General features: G+C 46.9%; 1 protein-coding gene across 5 annotated transcripts; it reads left to right on the top strand.

The window, feature by feature from the left end:
- Positions 1 to 407: 407 nt before the first annotated feature.
- Positions 408 to 22,616, top strand: AARS1 (alanyl-tRNA synthetase 1). Of its 5 annotated transcripts, none has more exons than XM_036346199.1 (21): positions 408 to 545; positions 3,173 to 3,329; positions 5,759 to 5,947; positions 6,518 to 6,663; positions 8,989 to 9,180; positions 10,120 to 10,264; positions 10,849 to 10,994; positions 11,545 to 11,653; positions 11,809 to 11,959; positions 12,662 to 12,786; positions 13,174 to 13,318; positions 14,100 to 14,278; positions 14,876 to 14,989; positions 16,614 to 16,820; positions 17,309 to 17,493; positions 18,966 to 19,074; positions 19,704 to 19,817; positions 20,673 to 20,792; positions 20,918 to 21,004; positions 21,340 to 21,453; positions 22,066 to 22,616. In XM_036346199.1, exons 2-21 carry the CDS (start codon positions 3,186 to 3,188, stop codon positions 22,249 to 22,251), a joined length of 2,907 nt encoding a protein of 968 aa, XP_036202092.1. In that variant the 5' UTR covers positions 408 to 545; positions 3,173 to 3,185; the 3' UTR covers positions 22,252 to 22,616. The 5 variants fall into 5 exon arrangements, with proteins under 5 accessions (XP_036202092.1, XP_036202091.1, XP_036202093.1 ...); XM_036346198.1 differs by lacking the exon at positions 408 to 545 and adding an exon at positions 552 to 838; XM_036346200.1 differs by lacking the exons at positions 408 to 545; positions 19,704 to 19,817 and adding an exon at positions 552 to 838.
- The last annotated feature ends 944 nt before the right edge of the window (positions 22,617 to 23,560 follow it).

Raw genomic sequence — 23,560 nt, 5'->3', positions numbered from 1 at the left:
ATATAAATATTAACCGTTGTTTTTCAAAGGCAAATGCAGGGGCAGATGCGAAATTCAGTATTAAATTACTTCTTCCACAACTAAATCCAAGAAAGTCTGAAAAGGACAAGTATATCCATGGGCACATTGTACCAGAATCTTTCAGGACTACGTACCATTCTGTAACTAAAATGATCAAAACTATATATCAAGAGCTGTGACTTGTATCAAACACATGTCACCGTTTCCCCTTATTAACCATGTCAGCTATTGGGGCTTTTTCTATGTAAACCAAAACGTCAGCCCTCCGGAGTCCGCACCCTACTCTGTCACGTGACGTACCCCTTTCCTTCTTTCCCAGCCGTTGCATCAGCCAATTTAGAGCTGCCTTCCCAGAAACCCGCTGAGAAGCCCGGGTTGATTGGCATGCCCATTGACCAATGAAGTCCCGTAGAGGTGAGGCGCGGTGGGGCGCTTTCTATCTGCGCACTCTGATTGGACGGGGCGCTGCGCGTTGCGGCCGGCGGTGGCTTCTGGCTGTGCATCTGCCCTGTGTGCGCCTACAGGTATTCGCGGGCCGCTGGCGGTGGGCTGAGCGAGGAGTGGGGCCCGGCGACCCTCGGGGGAAGCAGGCAGCCTTGGAAATCCACCGCGAGGGCGGCAGGGCCGGCGACTGCGAGCGCAGCGACTGCTTGGCCAGGCCTCGCGAGGCCTCTGGATTGGACCTTGGGCGGGAGCCGGGGCCCGGGCAGCGGACACGGCAGCCGAGCGCTGGAGTGGAGCGGCCTCCGGTGGCCTGAACGAGGACCAAGCTCTTGGGAGGATCCCGGTTGCCATTGACTACCCACCCAAAGCGGAGGTTTTCTTTCTCTTAAGTTTTGTATCTCCTAGGGGTGAGCGGAACGTTGGTGGTCCAGGGTGGAATCTGTATGAACCGTCCTCTGAATTCTTAAAATTAGCTGAACAACTGACAGCCGGTCCGGGCCCCATCATGTTCAGCTATACCTTTTTCAGACAGCCTGCGTTTCCTGGTGTGCTTTTAAGTTATTCATCCCGAGTTTGCTCTTAGAGACTTATTAATACCCGGTTATGAAATTGTTAGCGACCACTCTTCTAGATGCTGAGGATACACCTGTCACGGGGAGCAAGAACCAGGCATGGTGCCCACTGGTGTGGCGCAGGCAGCCTGATGGGGAGGTGGCTCATACAAGCCGGCAAAGGCACGAGACTGAAGGAAGGGGCCTGGGGCCTGGAGAATAAAACAAGGAGAATCTGATCAACCAGGAGGAGGCTTCCTTAGATAAGTCTCTCTGAAATTAAGAGATCCGGCATGAGAAATTAGAAAGAGGGGAAGCGTGGGAGTAGGGTGGGTAGCTGACCTGGCAGATGAAGGGCTTGTGGAAATGTTCCTGAAGGCTGGCTGGTGTGACTTAGGGTGCTCCGAACTCACAGCTCCTGCCAGGAAGTGGGATCCGAGGACCCGCCTCTGTAGCCCATAGAGCCAGCCAGCTGCTGCTTCTTTTTTTTAAAAAATATATTTTATTGATTTTTTACAAAGAGGAAGGGAGAAGGATAGAGAGTTAGAAACATCGATGAGAGAGAAACATCGATCAGCTGCCTCCTGCACACCTCCTACTGGGAATGTGCCCGCAACCAAGGTACATGCCCTTGACTGGAATCGAACCCGGGACCCTTCAGTCTGCAGGCCGACGCTCTATCCACTGAGCCAAACCGGTCAGGGCTGCCAGCTTCTTTATATTGCGTAGATGAGTGAGTGGTGGTGGTGGGGACACGGTTTTTAACAGCCCCAGGCTTTATTGGGCTTATTACTGTCCAATGTAGTGGATTCTTTTACATCATACTGAGGTTATTTCTGTGTATGACTGTCTCCCCACTAAAGACATTGACCCATTCACCTTGGTTCCTAGTACCATGGTATGCACTCAGTAAGTTGACTGGAGAAGCAGAAATGGAAAGTTCCTGCCTACTTGCCTCAGGTAGCCCATGTAGAGGGCGAGCAGTGAACACTGCAAAACAGCTAAAATGGTGCCGCACAGAATTGCCTCCGTAGATTCATCTTTGTCACCTTTATTGAGATTCATTGAGAGCATGATGAGAAGGGGTAAGGAAGAATGCGGTGTGACAGTTTCGAAAAACCCCAGCCTTGACTCCTTACCACGGACACAAAGTCCTCGCCTGTAGGAATTGCAGTCAGCTATTGATTTGGCTCTATCAACCAGTGTTTCACCATCTTTTTGATCAAAGGGCTTTTGTTTGAATAATGAGTTGATTGAGTTGTGAATAAATCAGTTGAAATTTTGGTTAAAACAAAACCTGAGAGAGTTTCATGTTCACTGTATACAACGTTTAAACATTTTTTTTAAAATATGTTTTTATTGATTTTAAAATATTTTTTATTGATTTTTTTACAGAGAGGAAGGGAGAGGGATAGAGAGTTAGAAACATTTTTTTTTTAAATATATTTTATTGATTTTTTACAGAGAGGAAGGGAGAGAGATAGTTAGAAACATCGATGAGAGAGAAACATCGATCAGCCGCCTCCCGCACATCTCCTACTGGGGATATGCCCGCAACCCAGGCACATGCCCCTGACCGGAATCGAACCCGGGACCCTTCAGTCCGCAGGCCGACGCTCTATCCACTGAGCCAAACCGGTCTCGGCGAGAGTTAGAAACATTGATGAGAGAGAAACATCGATCAGCTGCCTCCTGCACACTCCCTACTGGGGATGTGCCTGCAACCAAGGTACATGCCCTTGACCGGAGTCAAACCTGGGACCTTTCAGTCCGTAGGCCGACGCTCTATCCACTGAGCCAAACCGGTCAGGGCAGTTTTTATTGATTTCAGAGAGAGGAAGGGAGAGGGAGAGAGAGAGAGAGAAACATCAATGATGAGAGAGAATCCTGATCGGCTGCCTCCTGCACACCCCCCACTGAGGATTGAGCCCGCAACCCAGGCATGTGCCCTTGACTGGAATCGAACCTGGGCCCCTTCAGTCTGTAGGCTGATGCTCTAGCCACTGAGCCAAACCAGCTAGGGCAACAGAGAGGTTTTAGATCAAACCGTTTACCCGTGTCCTGCTTTGACTTGGCCTAAGAAGGCAGGAGTCTTATGTAATGCCTACTTACCTCTTAGTTTTTTCCTCATTTTTTTCTTTGGTTATTTTCTGTAGGGTTACTTTCAAGATGGACTCAACCCTCACAGCAAGTGAAATTCGGCAGCGATTTATAGATTTCTTCAAGAGAAATGAGCACACCTATGTTCACTCATCTGCTACCATCCCATTGGATGATCCCACTTTGCTCTTTGCCAATGCCGGCATGAACCAGGTAAGGCTTTTCTCCCTTCTTCCTGGCTGTTTGTCCACATAGGAGGCAGGAGAGCAGTGATAAAAGCAAAGCTCTCGGAGTCCGACAGAATCCCAGATCTGTCACTCACTGTGTGGTCTTGTGGAACTTACTTTATGTCATTGAATAATAATAGTGCCTGCCTTTTCAGCAATTCTCAACCTGTGGGTCTCGAACAATGACAATACATCCTGCATATCAGATATTTACATTACGATTCATAACAGTAGCAACATTACAGTTATGAAGTAGCAACGAAAATAATTTTATGGTTGGGGGTCACCACAACATGAGGAACTGTATTAACGGGTCACGGCATTAGGAAGGTTGAGAACCACTGCTTTAGATTGAAGAAAGGCGTAAATAAAGTTAATGCATTAAAAATGTTTAGCACAGTATTCGAGTAGGTACTCAAATATTAGCTATTATTTTTAGTTGTGACAAGAGGCCCCGATATCCACAAATAAAACTTGTATGCCTCTCAAGAAAAATGCAACTAAAAGTAAAAATGTCAGGCCAAGTCAAAGCAGGACATGGGTAAACAGTTTCATCCTGTGTTTAGTCTGTTAAGTTTTGCCTTTGTTTTCCGCGAAGGAAAAAGCTGTTTTATTAGATTGAGAAGCTGGGTTAACCTGGCTGAGCCCTGAAGAGAGCTGTTAACTATTGCGATTCTCCTTCATATCTTCATTATCTTTGTTTTTTCTTTATAAAACAAGTCAGTGCTTCATGATTCTTTCAAAGCTTTGCTTTCATCCTCATTCTAGGACATGCAGTTTTATTGGGGTTTTTATAGTCTCTTTTTTTTAAAAAAATTGATTTCAGAGAGAAAGAGAGGGAGAGAGAGAGAAACATCAATGATGATGCCTGGCCAGTATAGCTTAGTGGTTGAGCATCGATCTATGAACTAGGACAGGGGTCCTCAAACTACGACCCGCGGGCCACATGCAAATACAAATATTGTATTTGTTCCCGTTTTGTTTTTTTACTTCAAAATAAGATTTGTGCAGTGTGCATAGGAATTTGTTCATAGTTTTTTTTTAAACTATAGTCCGGCCCTCCAACGGTCTGAGGGACAGTGAACTGGCCCCCTGTTTAAAAAGTTTGAGGACTCCTGAACTAGGAGGTCACAGTTTGGTTCCCGGTCAGGGCACATGCCCAGGTTGCAGGCTCCTGGGCATCCAGTGGGGGGTATGCAGGAGGCAGCCAATCAATGATTCTCTCTCATCATTGATGTTACTGTTTCTCTCTTTCTCTCCCCTCCTCTCTGAAATCAATAAAAATATATTTTTAAAAAAGAAGAAACATCATTTTCATTTTAAAAAAATTATAATTACTACCCTAGCTGGTTTAGCTCAGTGGATAGAGCATTGGCCTTCGACCAAAGGGTCTCAGGTTTGATTTCGGTCAAGGGCACATGCCTCGGCTGCAGGCTCCTCCGAGTCCCAGGCCGTGGTCAGGGTGCATACAGTAGTCAGTCGATCGGTGTGTTTCTCTCACATTGATGTTTCTCTCTGTCTTTCCCTCTCCCACTCGTTCTAAAAATCAATGGAAAAGTTTCCTCGGGTGAGGATTGAAAAATAAAATTATGATTACTAATTATTTCATTTTAATTCATTCAATTTTACATATTCACAAGTGGCTGGTAGTTACCAATTTGGAGAGGTCTAGTGGGAAAAATAAGGCAGAGTTACACATATAACAATGGTATACCAAAGCAAGGTGATAGATACCCTCTCCCTACACATCCAGTCATGTTGATTTTATTCCCTTAATGAAGGTCTCAATTTTTTTTCTTCCTGCTCACCTTTACTATCGAGCTAGTACATCGCTTTTTTTAAAAAATATATTTTTATTGATTTCAGAGAGGGAGAGAGAGATAGAAACATCAATGATGAGAGAGAATCATTGATCAGCTGCCTCCTGCATTCCTCCTACTGGGGATCAAGCCTATAACCTGGGCATGTGCCCTTGACCGGAATCGAACCCAGGACCCTCAGCCTGCAGGCCGACGCTCTATCCACTGAGCCAAACCGGCTAGGGTGCCAGTCCATCGCTTTTAGAACAAGTCCTTCCAGAAAGATGATAGAAACCCTGACTGTCAGATTTGCAAGGAAGCACATGTTTCAGCGCATCCACCTTTGGCTGTTACCTTAGATCTGTCAGGCCTTTCCCCTGCACGGGTCGTGTCACTGGTGGGGACCATTAGAGAATTAGAATCGGGGAGAAGCTGCTCCAAGAAAGGTTGCCCTGCTGTAGCCTTGCAGGGCCACCTGCCTCTGAGAAGCTTCTCTATTCCTGGCTAATTAAATCACAAACGGATCAGTTTGTGTGTGCTCTCTTCCTGTCAGTGTGTGGCCACCTAGTCTGCCTACAGCTCTTTAAAAGTTGAAATGTGCCCTTCTTTTTTTCAGTTCAAACCCATCTTCCTGAACACTATTGATCCGTCTCACCCAATGGCAAAGCTGAGCAGAGCTGCCAATACCCAGAAATGCATCCGGGCCGGGGGCAAACACAATGACCTGGATGACGTGGGCAAGGATGTCTATCATCACACCTTCTTTGAGATGTTGGGCTCCTGGTCTTTTGGAGATTACTTCAAGGTAAGATCAAAGCAGGAGGTCTGTTGGGGTTTTGAGCAAAATAGTCATTACCACTGAGGGAAGCGGATTCTAATTTTGCTTGTCACTTAGGAGTAAATCTTCTAAATGATGATATTTTAAGACTTCGTGGTGGCAATACCTATAATTTGATGATTACAGTTCACATTTGGATTTCTTGCATAAATCAATAATCAATCCTGAATTCTCCTGAGTTTGTTTATTTTTAAAAATATATTTTTATTTATTTCAGAGAGGAAGGGAGAGAGATAGAAACATCAATGATGAGAGAGAATCATTGATCGGCTGCCTCCTGCACACCCCACATTGGGGATCAAACCTGCAACCCTGGCATGTGCCCTGACCAGGAATTGGACCATGACCTCCTGGTTCATAGGTCGATGCTCAACCACTGAACCATGCTGGCCGGGTGTCTGCTGAGTATATAATGAAGATGTTGTCGTTTTCTATCTGTGTTCTCAGGATCTGGACTTATTGTCCTCATACTAAATAGAATAAACCAAACACTGGCTTGGCCATGTTCCACATCTTTCTTTTCGTTCCTTTTTGTAGGAATTGGCATGTAAGATGGCTCTGGAACTTCTCACCCAAGAGTTTGGCATTCCGGTGGAAAGACTTTATGTTACTTACTTTGGTGGGGATGAAGCAGCTGGCTTAGAACCCGACTTGGAGTGCAAACAGATCTGGCAAAACTTGGGGTAAGATTGCAACTCACATTTGATGAGAATGGAGGAGTAAAGTGGTTGGTGCCAGAGTAGGCTTTTAGGACTTGGAGTACATCGCCATTTCCCATTTCACGATGGAGGTGGGGTGACTGAGTAATTACCTTTTGGTACCCACATTGTTTCTTAGTACGTTTGATTGGTCATTCTATTTTGGAAAGCCAACATAAAGTCATATTTTTTAATTTTTGTATATTTTTAGAAATTGTGCATATAATTCATGTGTTGTAGAAATCCAAACTACATAGAAATGTAAAAATAGGAATTAGAAGATTTCTAAGATTAACCATTGTTAATAGTTTGATATCCCATATATACTCTTCCAGGCCTTTTTCATATTTCTGTAGCCCTATGTGTATCTTTTTCAACAGAGTGATAATATTAATATGAAACAGTTTATTTCTTATGGAAATGTAATGGCATCAAACAGGTCTAGGACAAAGGAAGTTGTTTTTTGTTTTTTACTTGGGGATGTGGAATGAGGAGGGGTGGAGAGCTTGGTTAGGGATGCAGGAGAGGAGTAGTAAAAGCCATTTGGGTTTTTAAAAATATAATGCTAAAGTAAAATCATGTAGCGTAAAAGGAACATGACAGATGAGCTGTATGTGTTCTGTGCTTTAGACGGAATAGGATTTGTGAAGTGCTGTATCAAAAGTGGAGAGATGTACCCTGTAGACAGCTGGGGTGCCCATGGTGTCCTTGTCTCATCTTGTTCTTTTTACTGAACTCTGCTGTTCTTTAGTACATAGCTTTAAAAAAAAAATACTATCAATGACCTTAAGCTACTATCTTTTTTTTCTTTTAAATCCTCACCCAAGGATATTTTTCTTTTTTAAAAAAATTTTTAATTGATTTCAAGCCGAAACCGGTTTGGCTCAGTGGATAGAGCGTCGGCCTGCGGACTGAAAGGTCCCAGGTTCGATTCCGGTCAAGGGCATGTACCTGGGTTGCAGGCATATCCCCAGTAGGAGATGTGCAGGAGGCAGCTGATCGATGTTTCTCTCTCATCGATGTTTCTAACTCTCTATCTCTCTCCCTTCCTCGCTGTAAAAAATCAATAAAATATATTTAAAAAAAAAAAAAAAAAAAATTTTTAATTGATTTCAGAGAGGAAGGGAGAGGGAGAGAGAGAGAGATAGAAACATCAATGATGAGAATCATTTATTGCTTGGCTGCCTCCTGCACACCCCCTGCTGCGGATCGAGCTCGCAACCCAGGCATGTGCCCTTGACTGGAATCGAACCTGGGACCCCTCAGTCTGCAGGCCGACGCTTTCTACACTGAGCCAAACCGGCTAGGGCTAAGCCTGTCTTTTTTTAGAATATGTTTTTATTGATTTCAGAGAGAGGAAGGGAAAGAGAGAGAGATAGAAACATAGATGATGAGAGAAGCATTGATCGGTCGCCTTCTGCACTCCCCCTGTTGGGGATTGAGCCAACACCTGGATATGTGCCCTGACCAGGAATTGAACCTTGACCTCCTGGTTCATGAGCCACACCAGCTGGGCTGCTGCATAACTTTTTAGTACACTTAAGCAATGCAGCCTTTCTTTCTTTCCTTTTTTAACTTTTACTTCAGTTATATTATTCCATCCAGCTTCCCCTTGTGCTTGGCCTGAAATTCCTACTTGGTTAGACTCTATAGTCTAATGTACTTGGGCATTTTGGGCAGTAACATATGTAAAACTTAAATACTAACCTTGACTTTTTGAGTCCTGTTTTACTTGGCTTTCTCTGTGTCTGTGCTTTCTTTATTAAGTAAGCACAGTCTTTTTGGATTGCTTTATTATCTAGCAACTTTCAGCAGTCAGCTATTTTTGAAACGTTTTAATCTTATTAGATTCTTTTTGGTATCATTTTAAGGTAAAATATAGATGACTGATATGAGAGGTAACTTTAATCAGCAGAGTTTTTTATTTTTTTAACACTTATACTGTCATATAGTCATTTTTTAAAATGAAGAACCATTTGTCAAGAAAATATTTGCGTAGATTCTAGTCGTATGCAGTATAAATGTTTCCATTTTAATGTGTTCCTTTCTAGGTGTTATCCATATCTTTGCATGTTTTTATTTAGTCATGTTTGGAGCATCTGTATATTTTGTATCCTATTGTTATCACTCTTGAGAAGAATCATGTTCTGCCTCTTTAGCAGGGTCTGTATGTAGGCTTGGCATTAGTAATTGTCAGAGAGTGGTCCATCTTTGCAGAAATTTATAAGGATCTCTTTTTGCAGTGGATGCAAGTCTGTGCTAAATCCTGTCTGTGGTTATAACTGGGCTTGTCCTCCCCACTGTGTGCAGGGTGGATGATACCAGAATCCTCCCCGGCAACATGAAGGATAACTTCTGGGAGATGGGTGACACAGGCCCGTGCGGTCCCTGCAGTGAGATCCACTATGACCGGATCGGAGGTCGGGATGCTGCACATCTTGTCAACCAGGACGACCCCAACGTGCTGGAGATCTGGAACCTCGTGTTCATCCAGTATAACAGGTGGCCTTGGGGACGTGGACCATTCCTGCTGAGATACCCCATATATACCCTCCCAGGCTTTTCTCATATTTCTGTGGCCCTGTGTGTATCTTTTTCGACGGTGTTATTCTTCATATGAAAGTTTATTTCTTATGGAAATGTAATTGTGTCAAACAGGTCTAGGACAAAGGAAGTTTGGGTTTTTGGTTTATGTCCTTGGGCTGCACAGAGAGGAATCAGGCGTGTAGCTGTCTTCTTATCCTGGTCTCTGGGGACAGTGGGGCAGTGCTAACGCAGGCACCAAAGCCATCATGGCATCTTGTGGCCATTCTTTTATTTCTCAAGTTTTCCCTTTGATCTCTGGGTCAGAGCTGGGGCTATTCTTTTATAAGTGAGTTTTATTCCCCATGATACCTACTTGAAGGTTATTTCTGTAATATCATTTGGGCCATTATTTTATTTTTTTGAAAAATAATTTATTCTTTTTAGTCCTTAACCAAGAATAATTTTTTCCATTGATTTTTTTTTTTTAAGAGAGAGTGGAAGGGAGGGGAGAAACAGAGAGAGAGAAACTTCTATGTAAGAGAGACATATCGATTGGTTGCCTTCCACCCACACCCCAATTGGGACTGGGGATGGAGCCTGCAACTGAGGTACATGCCCTTGACCGGAATCGAACCCAAGACTCGTCAGTCCGTGGGCCAATGCTCTATCTACTGAGCCAAACCTGCTAGGCCTAGACTGTTATTTTAAAGCTTAGTTTTTTTGAAGCTTTGCCTCCCTTCTAAATGGACCCCAGAGTACTTCTTACCTTTCTCCCTTCACTCCCCTCCTCCCACCAAATCAGGCAGGGGCAAATGACAAGAAGTCCCCATCTGCAAGCTGCTGTGTAAATGCGTTTTAATCGGCAGGGAGAGGTCTGAGTCCTCGTTTCAACTTCCTTTTTCTCTGATCATGCAGGGAAACTGATGGAACTCTGAAACCTCTTCCTAAGAAAAGTATTGACACAGGGATGGGCCTGGAGCGACTGGTGTCTGTGCTGCAGAATAAGATGTCCAACTACGACACTGACCTTTTTGTCCCTTACTTTGAAGCCATTCAGAAGGTACTGGCCCTTTGCAAACACTGCCAATTTGTGTGGAAGTTTTCAGGCTGGGCTCTTAGCAGTGCTGTCAAAAGTTGAATAACCAGATGCTTTGCTAGCTGAGGGTCCTGTGACCATCTTGCCAACTTTATTGTTAATAACACAAGGCTCTGGGCACAAGGCACTATAATTTGTGGAGAGCAAGGGGCTGGCTAGAGGCTCTTTAGTCCCACTGCTCTCACCTTTCTTGGCAAGAGGTTCGTTCTTTCTCTTAATGCCCCTCAGTCCTCTCGGAACCTCCTAGGGCAGTGATGGCGAACCTATGACACACGTGTCAGAGGTGACACGCGAACTCATTTTTTTGGTTGATTTTTCTTTGTTAAATGGCATTTAAATATATAAAATAAATATCAAAAATATAAGTCTTTGTTTTACTATGGTTGCAAATATCAAAAAATTTCTATATGTGACACGGCACCAGAGTTGTTAGGGTTTTTCAAAATGCTGACACGCCAAGCTCAAAAGGTTCGCCATCACTGTCCTAGGGCAAGGCAAGGCCAGAAAGGCCTTTTCCTCATGTGCTGCCTCCTGGATTTTATCTGTAGGGCACAGGTGCCCGGCCATACACTGGGAAAGTTGGTGCTGACGATGCTGATGGGATTGACATGGCCTACCGGGTGCTGGCTGACCATGCTCGGACCATCACTGTGGCTCTAGCCGATGGCGGCCGACCTGACAACACAGGGCGGGGGTATGTTACATGTGGGGCGATGTTAGGACTCTGTGGAACTTAGAGCTATGTTTTATTGTTTTCTCTGTCCTCTAGGTAGTTGGAGGGAAACTTTGTTTAGGGATGAAGGGAGTTTCAAATCACACTAAAGAGTTGTCACTTTGTTAATTCTTTGCTGCTAAGTACAGATGATACGGATTGATAGAATATTGGCAGCAATGGGGGAGGGGTAGGTCTTGACTAGCTCCAGGCAACTTCTTTACTGACAGGCAGGGCCTGGGATGGGGGAATCAAGTCCACCATTTGGTCTGTACTTGCCTCCATCTCTGAGGTCAGGAAAACAAACTTCGATTACCCCAGATCAACCTTGATGCATATTTGTGGATATGTTACTGAGTTTTGTGCTGGAATTCATGTTAATGAGCTTGGGGAATGCAAAAAGTAGCAATCATAGGATAAAAGAAAGGCTTTGAAAGAGAAAGACAAAAAGTTGGGTTGAATTCCAAAGAACTACTACAAAATATTCAGCCGGGACCATATCTAACGGAGGACTGGGTTCTACCTCTTACAGGTATGTGTTGAGACGGATTCTTCGCCGGGCTGTGCGATACTCCCATGAGAAACTCAATGCCAGCAAGGGTTTCTTTGCTACATTAGTAGATGTCGTCGTCCAGTCCCTGGTAGGTCTGTTTCCCTGTTTGCTGCTTCTATACCAAGCACATACCTTGAGGGGGCCCGGGAGGGAGGTAGCATACTGTTAATGAGCATTTTTAGAGGGGGTCATGGAATAGTCCCTGGCTTCCCTGGGCCCACTTCTCTGTTTCCCCCTTGCCAGGGCGATGCATTTCCTGAACTAAAGAAGGACCCGGATATGGTGAAGGACATCATTAACGAAGAGGAAGTGCAATTCCTCAAGACTCTCAGCAGAGGGCGTCGCATCCTGGACAGGAAAATTCAGAGCCTGGGGGACAGCAAGACCATTCCCGGTGAGGGCCAGTTTAGTTTTTTCCTTTCTCCAACGAGGCTGTTTCGTCTTCCTGGAAGAGGCAAGCCCTTTTTTCACAAACGGACAGGGGACTCCCATGCCTCCAGAGGCTGAGCATGGCTTGGTTAGACTGCTTGTGGTGTAAAACGGGGTTTATATTAAAATTATAAAATACATTATTATGATAAAATATTCAAACAGCATACAAGTAAAAGTGAAAATCCTTTTTCCCAAATATGTTTCTCAGAGTTAACAGCTCTTAAGAGCTGGGTGTATTCAGGACGATTCTCTATTTGCATACAAATGTGTGTGTGTGTGTGTGTGTGTTTTCCAGCAAAAATAGGAATATATAATACATACTGGTTTTTGAAAATTGCTTTATTTTTTTACCAGACAGAACAAATTAATTCTGAAAGTTTTTTTCTTTTTGAAATATAATATAATTTACAAGGGGAAAGGCCGATGACTTTCTCAAACTGAACACTTTTTTATATTAAGAAACAGAACTTCATGAGGAGACTTCTTGTGCTTCCTCCAAGTCGTTTCCAAAAGGTTTGATGGCTTTTCTGACAAGTGCATAGACCGAGTACTCACCTTGTCTCTTTAATCTCTCTGTCACTGACAGCATCCTCCTGGGAAGGGCTTGGGGACGAAAGGCAGGGGCCGTCCACGTTACTTGACACTCTTCCTTTGTGCTGTGCAGGGGACACTGCTTGGCTTCTCTATGACACCTATGGCTTTCCAGTGGATCTCACCGGTCTGATTGCAGAAGAGAAGGGCCTGGTGGTAGATATGGACGGCTTTGAAGAGGAGAGGAAACTGGCCCAGGTAAAGAATTTGGGGAGTGAGCAGGAGACCCAACACCTACCAAGGCAGGACTTGGCTGCAAAGCAAGGAAGAGTTTCCATTCATTAAAGTCTTTGAAATCCTGTTTTCCCTAGACCAGTGGGTCTCAGCTGGGGGCATTTTGGCACCCCAGGGGACAGTTGGCAATAATGTCTCAACATATTTTTGTTTACACAACAGGGGGCATGCTACTCGCAGAGTAGAAACCAGAGATGCTGCTCACACCCTACAGTGCATAGGGCGGCCCCATAACAAAGAATTATCTGCTGAGATGGAAAAACCCTGTTCTAGAGTTTGACATTGGACATAGTTTAGCAGCTTTGAGTTCTTCTGCATTAGGGTAACTATGCTTGCTTCTCTTACTGGCAGCTGAAGTCACAGGGCAAGGGAGCTGGCGGGGAAGACCACATTATGCTGGACATTTATGCTATCGAAGAGCTTCGGGGAAAGAGTCTGGAGGCTACAGATGACTCTCCAAAGTACAGTTACCTTTCGGACTCCACTGGGAGCTACGGTATGTTACTGAGCTTATCTGGAGGGTTTGCAAGAGACACTAGGGTGTCTGTGGTAGCCTCTCCGTCAGTGCCGTATAGTCACGCTGTGTAATTTCATACTCAGAGACTCTTGGTTGGTTTTCTTAACTCTCTTGAAGTAATTCTAGGTTCATAGGGAGTGTTTTGTTTTTAGTTTACAGGGAGATTCCTTGTACTCTTCACCCAGTTGCCTCTCATTGTAACATCTAATAGGAAATCAGGAAATGGACATTATCTGATTCACGGTGGCTGTTGAATTTGGCATTGGGGATAGTAATATTCTAAGTTATGAAAAATCAAACAGGCACTACATGTTTTTCCTCTTTTGCTCCAGCAGAGATATCTAAATCTATCCAAGCAAGCTCACAAAAGAGTATATTCTTTGCGAATTGACCTTGCAGTAGGGGACTTATTACTACTATTAAAGAACTACTAGTCACATTCACCGAGTTTCTGCTCAGTAGCTGAGTTAGGGTGACCAGCTGCCCAGTTTTCCCAGAACTGTCCCAGTGCTGACACTGAAAGTCTCGCATCCCAGGAAACCCTTGGGTCCAAGCAAACCAGGACAGTTTGGACACCCTGTGAGTGCTGCATTCTCTGGTGGGAAGCCAGTGTGTTAAGCCTTTTCGTGGAGTCTGGTGAGCTTGCTTTCAAACAAAATTAGATAATTAGGCCCTAATGAGAGTTTGAGAAATAGAATGCAGCAAAGGCCTGGTAAGAACGTGCGACCGAAGTCATTGACCCGCTTCCCCTCCTGTGCAGCGTTTGAGAGCACCGTGGCTACAGTGACGGCTCTGCGCAGGGATAAGGTGTTCGTGGAGGAAGTGTCCACGGGCCAGGAGTGTGGAGTGGTGCTGGACAAGACCTGTTTCTACGCTGAGCAGGGAGGGCAGATCTGTGACGAAGGCTACCTGGTGAAGGCTGATGACAGCAGTGAAGACGTGAGCCAACATGCATGCTTCGCTGTTAGCCAGAGAGGGGTCTGACAGAGTGCCAGGCCTGGTCTGGGGTAGCTTTGCTGGCTCCTCAGCCCTCGGCCTTGGGGAGCGGACACACCGATTTTTGGGCTGTGTTCCACAGTCTGTATTTCTGAAGCTGAGGGAGCTGCTTATTGCACCATGTTGCTTTCATAGCCATGAGGTCCCCTTGTAGCAGGATCCTGGGTTGATCCTCGGTTCCTCTGTGCTTTCCTCATAAATAGGGAGAGGCAGCTCGGAGGGGCAGGCATCCTGGTCAGAGTCTCAGCCTTTAGCTCTGCCACTGCTGACTCTGTGGTCTTGGATGAGTGTCCTAGTCACATATGGGTCCATATATAAGATGGCGTGTGCATATAATGTAAATGTGTACACAATGGTGCATGTTGTGTATAGATAACAAACACATGGCATTAATGATGTATATACACGCATGCCAGTGAGGAGTGTCTTAGAGAAAGGTGTATGTATAATTTGTACCTGTAAAGAGAATTTTTATATATATATATATACACACACACATTTGTTGGTTTATCTATTGGTCTCCTCCTTGACTCCCTTCAGAAAACCGAGTTTACAGTGAAGAATACTCAGGTGCGAGGAGGGTATGTGCTACACATAGGAACAATCTATGGCAACCTGAAAGTGGGGGATCAGGTCCGACTGTTTATTGATGAGGTGAGTTGAATTATGCTGGTCAGCATTGAATCTGGTTAGTATTCACCTCTTTTTTCTTTCTTTTTAATTTATCGCTTATAGAGGGAGAGGAAGGGAGAGACACAGAGAGAGAAACATCGATTTGTTGTTCCATTTATTTCTGCATCCATTGATTGATTCTTGTATGTGCCCTGACCAGGGATTGAACCTGCAACCTTAGCATTTTGGGACCATGCTCTAACCAACTGAGGTACCTGGCTAGGGCATCCTTTTTTTTTTTTAAACTTCAGCTTTATTGAGTTATAATTGACATATAAAATTATAAGGTATTTTAAAGTTCAGTCATATGCACTTAACAGTGGGGATATATTCTGGGAAATGCATCGTTGGGTGACTTCATCCTTGTGCGAACATCAGAGTGCACTTACACCAGCCTAGATGTTCTGGCCTGCTACACCGAGGCTGCACGGCACATCGCCGTTGTACGTGTGGCCTGCCATTGACTGAAACATCGTTGTGCAGCACATGACTGTACATCACAGTGGTTTGATATATTTACTGTTCATCTCCTCCTTGGCTATAAATTGGTTCATAATTATAAGGGATGAATCTGAGAGGTAATCTATATATATGTTCCCATGTCAGACCACAGTGATTTCCATTGTGATCCTATAGACTTGTTTTCATGAATTGCCTTTCTCCAGGTTAACTTCAAATATTTCTTCAGAACCCAAGGATCCTGTATTAATTAAGAAATCGATTTTAGCCCTGGCATGTACCTGAGTTACAGGTTCCATTCCCCTCCCCAGTTGGGGCTCATGCAAAAGGCAACCGATCAATGTCTCTCTCTGTCTCTCTCTGTCTCTCTCTCTCTCTGTGTGTGTCTCTCTCTCTCCTTCTTCCTCTCCTCTACTCTCTCTAAAAATCAATGGGAAAAAATATCCCCTCGGGTAAGGATTACCAACAAAAGAAATAGATTCTATTGTATGTGACAGAGCTCCAAAATAACAGTAACTTTAAACAAGATAGAAATGTGTTTCTCACCTAAAAGTCCAGGCTTATATAGAGCCTGTGCCCCACAAAGTTATTGGGCCCAGCTTTTCCTTCCTTGCTTGTTGCTTTGCCATCATTCCTGGGGTGTTGCCCTTGATTTCATGGTCCAAGAAGGTAGTTATCAGATTGATTTTCTAGGTCAGGGATCGGCACTGTTTTAGAAAGGGCCAGATTGTAAATACTTCTGGCATTTTGGGACATAACTGTCTCTATCATAACTACTCAACTCTGTCGTTGTGGCACAAAAGCACCATAGACGATATGTACACATATGAGTGTGGCTGTGTTCATAAACCTATTTATGAAAATGGGTGACAGGCCAGATTTGGCTCATAGGCCATGGTTTACCAACTCCTGTTCTAGGCAGGGGGAAGGCATGCTCTTTCTCGTGAAGGGTATGCTTACAACTCATTGACCAGAACTTACCACATGGCTACACATAGCTGCAAGAGAAGCTAGGCAACGTAGTCTTTATTCTGGGCAGCCATGTGTCCAACTAAAAATTCTAGTACTTGGGAAGATGGGGAGAGCAAGTATTGGGGGACAACCAGCAATCTGTTGCAGATCCCTCCACAGCCGCCTCTCTTTACAGCCCCGACGTAGACCTGTCATGAGCAACCATACAGCTACCCACATTCTGAACTTCGCCCTGCGCTCCGTGCTTGGGGAAGCTGACCAGAGAGGCTCCCTGGTTGCGCCTGACCGCCTTCGGTTTGACTTCACTGCCAAGGGAGCCATGTCCACCCAACAGATAAAGAAGGCTGAGCAGATTGTTAACGAGATGATTGAGGCAGCCAAGGTAGGTTGGGTCATGAACCTCACTCCTTCCTGCACCATCACTTTCTGTCCACAGAGTGTCAACCCAAATGCTCTCGCTCCATTGTACCATATTCTGTCCTGCACGCAGGTTTGCTTAAAGCAGTGATTCTCAAACTGTGCTCAGTGGGGCAGTGCTGGTGCTCAGCAGAGGGTCTGAGGGCCTCTGGAGAGCGGCAGGGAGAGGTCTTTGCTCCGCTCCCTGCTTAGGACAACCAGAGCTCTTCTAGTACGTCTGTTTTACATACAGCACATCCATGTAAGATTTGTTCACAGTTTAACAAAACATTGTTGGAAATTTCTGTTTTGATTCCCTCGACTATACATAGTACCTTCTTTCAGGAGGCTGTGGGCAGGCAGAGCCGGGATTAGAAACCCAGAGCCCTGCCTGCAGGACCACACTCATCGTAGTGCTCCCTGCTGACGTCCAGAGACCTTTCCCAGCCTCTGTTCCATCTTCTTTCCCCGCAGCCCGTCTATACCCAGGATTGTCCCCTGGCAGCAGCTAAAGCCATCCAGGGCCTGCGGGCTGTGTTTGATGAAACCTATCCTGACCCTGTGCGCGTCGTCTCTATTGGGGTCCCAGTGTCCAAGCTGCTAGACGACCCCTCCGGTCCTGCTGGCTCACTCACTTCTGTTGAGTTCTGTGGGGGAACGTGAGTACCTCGGGGAGCAGTAGTGGGGCCAGTGGCATTACTGCTGGCGGATGTAGGTCCTAGACCAGGGGTGGGCAAACTTTTTGACTCAAGGGCCACAATGGGTTCTTAAACTGGACCGGAGGGCCGGAACAAAAGCATGGATGGAGTGTTTGTGTGAACTAATATAAATTCAAAGTAAACATCATTACATCAAAGGGTACGGTCTTTTTTTTTTTTTTTTTAGTTTTATTCATTTCAAACGGCCGGGTCCGGCCCACGGGCCGTAGTTTGCCCACGGCTGTCCTGGACCAACTGTAGTTTATCTAAGGTTTGAACAAAGCCCCAGAAGCGCAGTTGGCAAACAGCATCCCAAGAATCCCAGCATGGCAGTGCTTGTGAGCCTCCTAGGAGGAGGCACTTCCCACACACTGCTCTTGTTCCTGTGCTGGTCCCATACGAGTTGGGATTCTTGGCCTATGAATTCAGGATTCAGCAAAGCCATAGAGTGCTCATCCAGCTCCTGGTCTGGTCCCAGCCCCTTTCCCTTCCGGGGGCCTCACTTCACTCCCTTTGCTGCTTGAACAGCATCTGAGCTGTTAATCTCATTGTCTCAGAGCCCAAGTCAGGCCCCACGGTAGGCCCAGCTCAATTTGGCTTGGGATAGCCACTTATTTCTGCCAACTTGAATTCCTCCATAGCACTTGGTACCTCCCTGGGGTCTTCTGGGGATGGTTCTGGTGACCTGGGAAGTTCCTGCTTCTGAAGGAAGCCTGGTGAAACATTTGGGCCTTGGTAGGGCCCTCCAGGGCCTCCTGCAGGCCTCAGGCAGGCAGGGAGCAGGAGAGATGTGGAGGGTGAGGGAGATATGGGGACCAGGTTCCAGGCCTAATTCTGCCTTGACACTTTGTACAACACTCTTTAGAGCACAGAAAACAGCTTTCAAAGGCTCTATGCCTCACAGGATGACTGAGAGATAATGAGAATTTGAGGTTCTCTGAGCAACAGGGAACAAAACCTGTTTGTTTAGAGGGTTGTAGGATTTTAAATTAATCTCCAATATTCTCAACTAGTGAACTGGGATAGAAGAATATAGTTTATGTTCCACCAGAGAGAACCAAAAACGTGAATGAATGTAGAGCCCGTCAGCAGTTATATAGTATTGGGTATTAGGGACTACAGTTTCATTTGATCTCATTTGATTTTCCCAACAGCCCTGTGAGGGAGCATAACACTTATTCATACATGAGAAAACAGGCTCAGAAACATGGCGTCTTGCTTAGTGTCACAAAGCTCTCAGCCCCTTTCTGGCCAAGCTGGATTCTGAAATTCCTTTAAACATGCAGGGCCTTTTCCCACTGTCCCCTTTAGGGAGCTTCCCTAGGACCGACCTCCAAGGGCTCAGGGCTGCAGAGCCAAGGGCTTCAGGGATGCAGTGGGGACCAGGGCACCTGGGCTTCCTCATAACCACGGGCTTTGTGTTCTGCCATCAGTCACCTGCAGAATTCGAGTCACGCAGGAGCTTTTGTGATTGTGAGTGAAGAAGCGATTGCCAAGGGCATCCGGAGGATCGTGGCTGTCACGGGTGCTGAAGCCCAGAAGGTGAGCAGATTGGGTGGTTCGTGGCTTAACGGAACAAGGCAAGAGGAGCTTAGTCTGCAGATCCACAGATGGTGATGTGGCTGCTGCAGTCAGAAGCAGAAGTACAGGGCTGCCCCCAAATGTCCCGTTACCTGGCGGAAGCAAGCCACCAGTGCAGAAGACTTCATAGCTATCTTACTTTTAATCTGTGCAATACATGCAAATCCTGCCTTGTTCCCAGTAATATATGTGTCTAGGAAGGTTAGCCATGGTTTTGCTATGACTTCCAGTGTCCCCAGCACTTACCCTCGTCCCCCTGGGGGTCCGTGCCTAGTTTGAGATGGGAACAGTTGTGTGGGGTGGGGACTAGCTTGTGCCTGATGTGTGCTGCAGCCTCCTAACTTATGACTTCTCGGTTACCCCTGCCCCTGAGCTAGTGCAGCCTTTCCGCTGGCCAGGCATGTGAGGAAGGTGCTCCGTTTTGGGTCAAGAGGCTGCAAACACTTGCTCCCTGAAGGAAGAGAAACTTCTGGTGTCTCAGGGATGTGTTGTTCCATCGCCTGCCATCAGTGTTGGCCACAGGTGTTTATAGACAGAATAGTGAAGCTGAAAGGCACCTGGAGTTTACAACTCTGACTGTCCCCTCCCAGGCCCTCAGGAAAGCAGAGAGCTTGAAGAAGTCTCTCTCTGTCATGGAGGCCAAAGTGAAGGCCCAGACTTCGCCCAACAAGGACGTGCAGAGGGAGATCGCTGACCTTGGTGAGGTAAGGCGGCTTCCCGCTCCTCAGGGCCTGCTCAGTGCTGGATCCTAGGTCTGGTGACCAGACACACCCTTTCTTGAACCCTCAGGTCTTGGCTCTCAGTGCAGTGGGCCCTGGGACTGACTTCTGCTGTCAGGCAGCCTTGCAATAGGGAGTCCATGGATCCTGGAACCTGCCTGCTGCCCCCATTGCCAGTAGCAGGGGGGCCCGTCCCAAGCACGAGTGCACACTGGTGTGGAGGGAGTTTGGGGAGGTGCTGTGGGTGCCCAGTTTCCAGGCCTTCCGGTGTTTGTTAATATTCGGGGACTTCCAGTAGCCCTTCACAGGCTGTGTTCACTGCTTGGTAGGGACCAGGTCTTACAGGGTTCCCATCTCTTTATCCTGCTCTTTTTCTCCAGTCCTGCTTGTTAAAACTGCTGTAGTTAATCCTGGCTGGTGTGGCTCAGCGCACCGAAGGGCCTCAGGTTCCATTCTCGGTCAAGGGCCCATACCTGGGTTACAGGTTTGATCCCCAGCCTGGTCAAGGCACCTGCAGAAGGCAACCAATCGATGTCTCTCTCACATTGATGTTTCTCTCTCTTTCTTGCTCCCCTCCTCCACCTCTCTCTTCCCTTCCACTATCTCGGAAAATCAATGGAAAAAATATCCTCAGGTGAGGATTAACAAAAAAATGAAGTGCTGTAGTTATTCATAAGTGACTGACTGCAATACCATTTTTTTGTTTTCTCTTTCCTTCTGGACACTAATCAGGGAGGACTTTAGTGTTCAAAGCTAGAAGAGTGGGGTGGGCTGGGCTGGAACCTCACATCCTAGCTCCTTGTGGTTCATATCTGAATGGTCTTCCGGTTCTGGTTCCAGGCCCTGGCCACTGCAGTCATCCCCCAATGGCAGAAGGATGAATTCCGGGAGACTCTCAAATCCCTGAAGAAGATCATGGATGACCTAGACCGGGCTAGCAAAGCGGATGTCCAGAAGCGAGTGAGTCCTGGCAGAGCTGGTGGCTGGAAGGGAACCAAGAGGATTTACCCAGCAAAGACCGCTGTCTGGGTGTCAGTCTGGGCCTGAGACCTGAAACCTCTCTAATGGACCTTCCTTCCTTGTAGGTGTTGGAGAAGACAAAGCAGCTCATTGATAGCAACCCCAACCAGCCCCTCGTCATCCTGGAGATGGAGAGCGGCGCGTCAGCCAAGGCAACCCAGGGGCAGGGCTCCAGGGGCTGGGTCTCCAGGCATTGCTCGGTGCCTATCCGCTGCTTGTCTCTTCTCGGGGGCTCATTAACCCTCTGGTGGCTGCAGTCTGAGCTTTGTGGCTCAGAGCGGAGTGGTCATCTGAGGGCCCACTCTCTGGAATTGAGGTTAAGCCATGGAGAGATCTGGTGGTTGGAGAGCTAGGACCAGCATCTGCTCTAGGAAGGGGGGGTTGGGGGAGGAAAAGCTCCGAGAACTGAGTTCTGCAAACTCGCTGTGCTTATGAGGAGCCTGGCCCCTTCCCCAGGGCCATGGCCTGATGCCAGGTTCTCCCACAGGCCCTGAACGAAGCCTTAAAGCTCTTCAAGACGCATTCCCCACAGACGTCAGCCATGCTCTTCACAGTGGATAATGAGGCTGGCAAGATCACGTGCTTGTGTCAAGTCCCTCAGGTCAGAATACCCTGCCCTGTGCCAGTGGGTGTCTGTAGCTTTTCTGAGGAAGCTCAGTTCTTATGGTTGTTTGCCCAACCCCCAAGTGTGTTTGTGCAACCCCCATTAGAAAAGCTACAGACACCTTTCTCTCTTTTAAAAAAATTGATTTTAAAGACAGGAAGGGTGAGGGAGAGAGGAACATCAATCATCTGCCTCCCACACGTGTCCCAACTGGGAATCGAACCCACAACCTGGGTATGTGCCCTGGCCAGGAATCAAACCTGCCACCTTTTGGTGCACGGAAGACACTCCAACCAACTGAGCCACACTGAGCAGGGCAAAGAAATAGCCCTTCTCCTGCCCTCCTGTTGGTCCCCTCCAGCATCCCTTACCCTCAGGCCCTCTCCTGGTGGATGTGTTTAACTATGCTGGCTGATACCTGGTTTTGTCATTCAGTATGCCTTGTCTTAACCGTGGTACCACTGTAGGGTCTGCCTCAGCCTCCAGCAGCATCACTCGGCAGGAGTGGGTGTCTGTGGTTCCCCCATCCTTTTTCTTTCCCTCCCCTCTCAGTGCCTCCCTCAGTTCCATCCACTGTCCTGACTCCCACTTCTCCTTCCTGTCTTCCAGAATGCAGCCAACCGGGGCCTGAAAGCCAGTGAGTGGGTGCAGCAGGTGTCAGGCCTGATGGATGGCAAAGGTGGTGGCAAAGATGTGTCTGCTCAGGCCACAGGCAAGAATGTGGGCTGCCTGCAGGAGGCGCTGCAGCTGGCCACTTCCTTTGCCCAGCTCCGCCTGGGAGATGTGAAGAATTGAGGGGAGGGGTGGCTTCCACTTGGAAGCGTCTCCCCCACACCCAGATGTATCCGTCCAGCCAGGAGATCTCCATCTGCCACACGGACATTGGAATCTTGGGACCTTTAAATAGCCCCATTTCTCCTCCTAACTCAGCAGTAACTGGAACTCACTTAGGTGCCAGCCTGTGACTCAATGCCCACGTTACATTTCTGCCTGGAGCCCTACACCTCAGCACCATCTGTGTAGAACCACTATCCCAGTATTGCTACTAATCATTGTCATGCTCATGTCTATAGACAGTTTTCTGCAGACCCAAGGCTCTAGGTCTGCAGGAAGGAACCATTTTTGCTGCAGAGAATAAAAGGACCATGTGCAATACTTGACACCCTGTGATTTCTATGACTATCCACCCTCCCACACCACCAATAGGTGCCCCTGTGTGACAGCCTGTGGCTCCCTGAGTGAAGGATAAACACTATGGTTCTGGCTGCAGTCCTTGCAGAGTCCAGCCCCAGACCCCTGAATTTTGGGAATGGCCCCAGGATTGCCTCAAGATGTTTGTGGAGGTGGCCCACAGGATGGAGCGGGAGTGATGGAGAGGCATGAACCAGTGGCAGATCCACAGAGATACTGGAAGCAGAGAGAAGCTCCTTTCTTGGAGCCTCTCGGAGAACCTCCCCATTTCTTGGGCCGATGTCCCTCTTCCCTTCCCCTCGGCAGTGTTCTCTGATACAGGAGGTATTTAGGGTACATCAGTTGCCTCCCCCAACTCCTTTGCACCATCATTCCTGTTTCCTTAATCCAAAGGTGGACTGAGGATGGACACCCTGCCTGGCCCTGAACCACTTCACCCAAGCCTGATGAAGCCAGCTGGTTTGGAAACGTGTGCTGGGAGGTTAAGTGTACTGCATACCTACACTGGCTTCAGCTGGTTTCATGTCTCCTGGGCACAGCAGGCTGGCGGACATGGAGAGAGGAGGAAAAGCAGGTCTGTGCTGGGAGAAGCAGCAGAGGCCAGTGTCACAGGCAGGAGGAGGGTGCCAAAACCCTGGATTCAAGCACATGCTGGGGATAGAAAGCTTCACAATCCAGGCAGCAGAGTACATCCCAATCATTCAAGTGGCAGCCAGGTACTGAGGATACAGGAGTGAGCAAGACAAAAAGTCATTGCCCTCTTGGGTAAGGCAGTGGGGAATACATAGAACAGTCACACAAGTAAGTGTAGAATTAAAATAAATACAATCTTGCCCCGCCAGTGTGGCTCAGTGGCTGAACATCAACCCATGAATCAGGAGGTCACAGATTCCCAGTCAGGGCACATGCCCGG

Source organism: Myotis myotis, unplaced genomic scaffold, assembly GCF_014108235.1.
Source record: "Myotis myotis isolate mMyoMyo1 unplaced genomic scaffold, mMyoMyo1.p scaffold_m19_p_19, whole genome shotgun sequence".
Classification (NCBI taxonomy): domain Eukaryota; kingdom Metazoa; phylum Chordata; class Mammalia; order Chiroptera; family Vespertilionidae; genus Myotis; species Myotis myotis.
The sequence above is the reverse complement of the archived record's forward strand: the minus strand, read 5'-3'. Positions and strand labels throughout refer to the sequence as shown.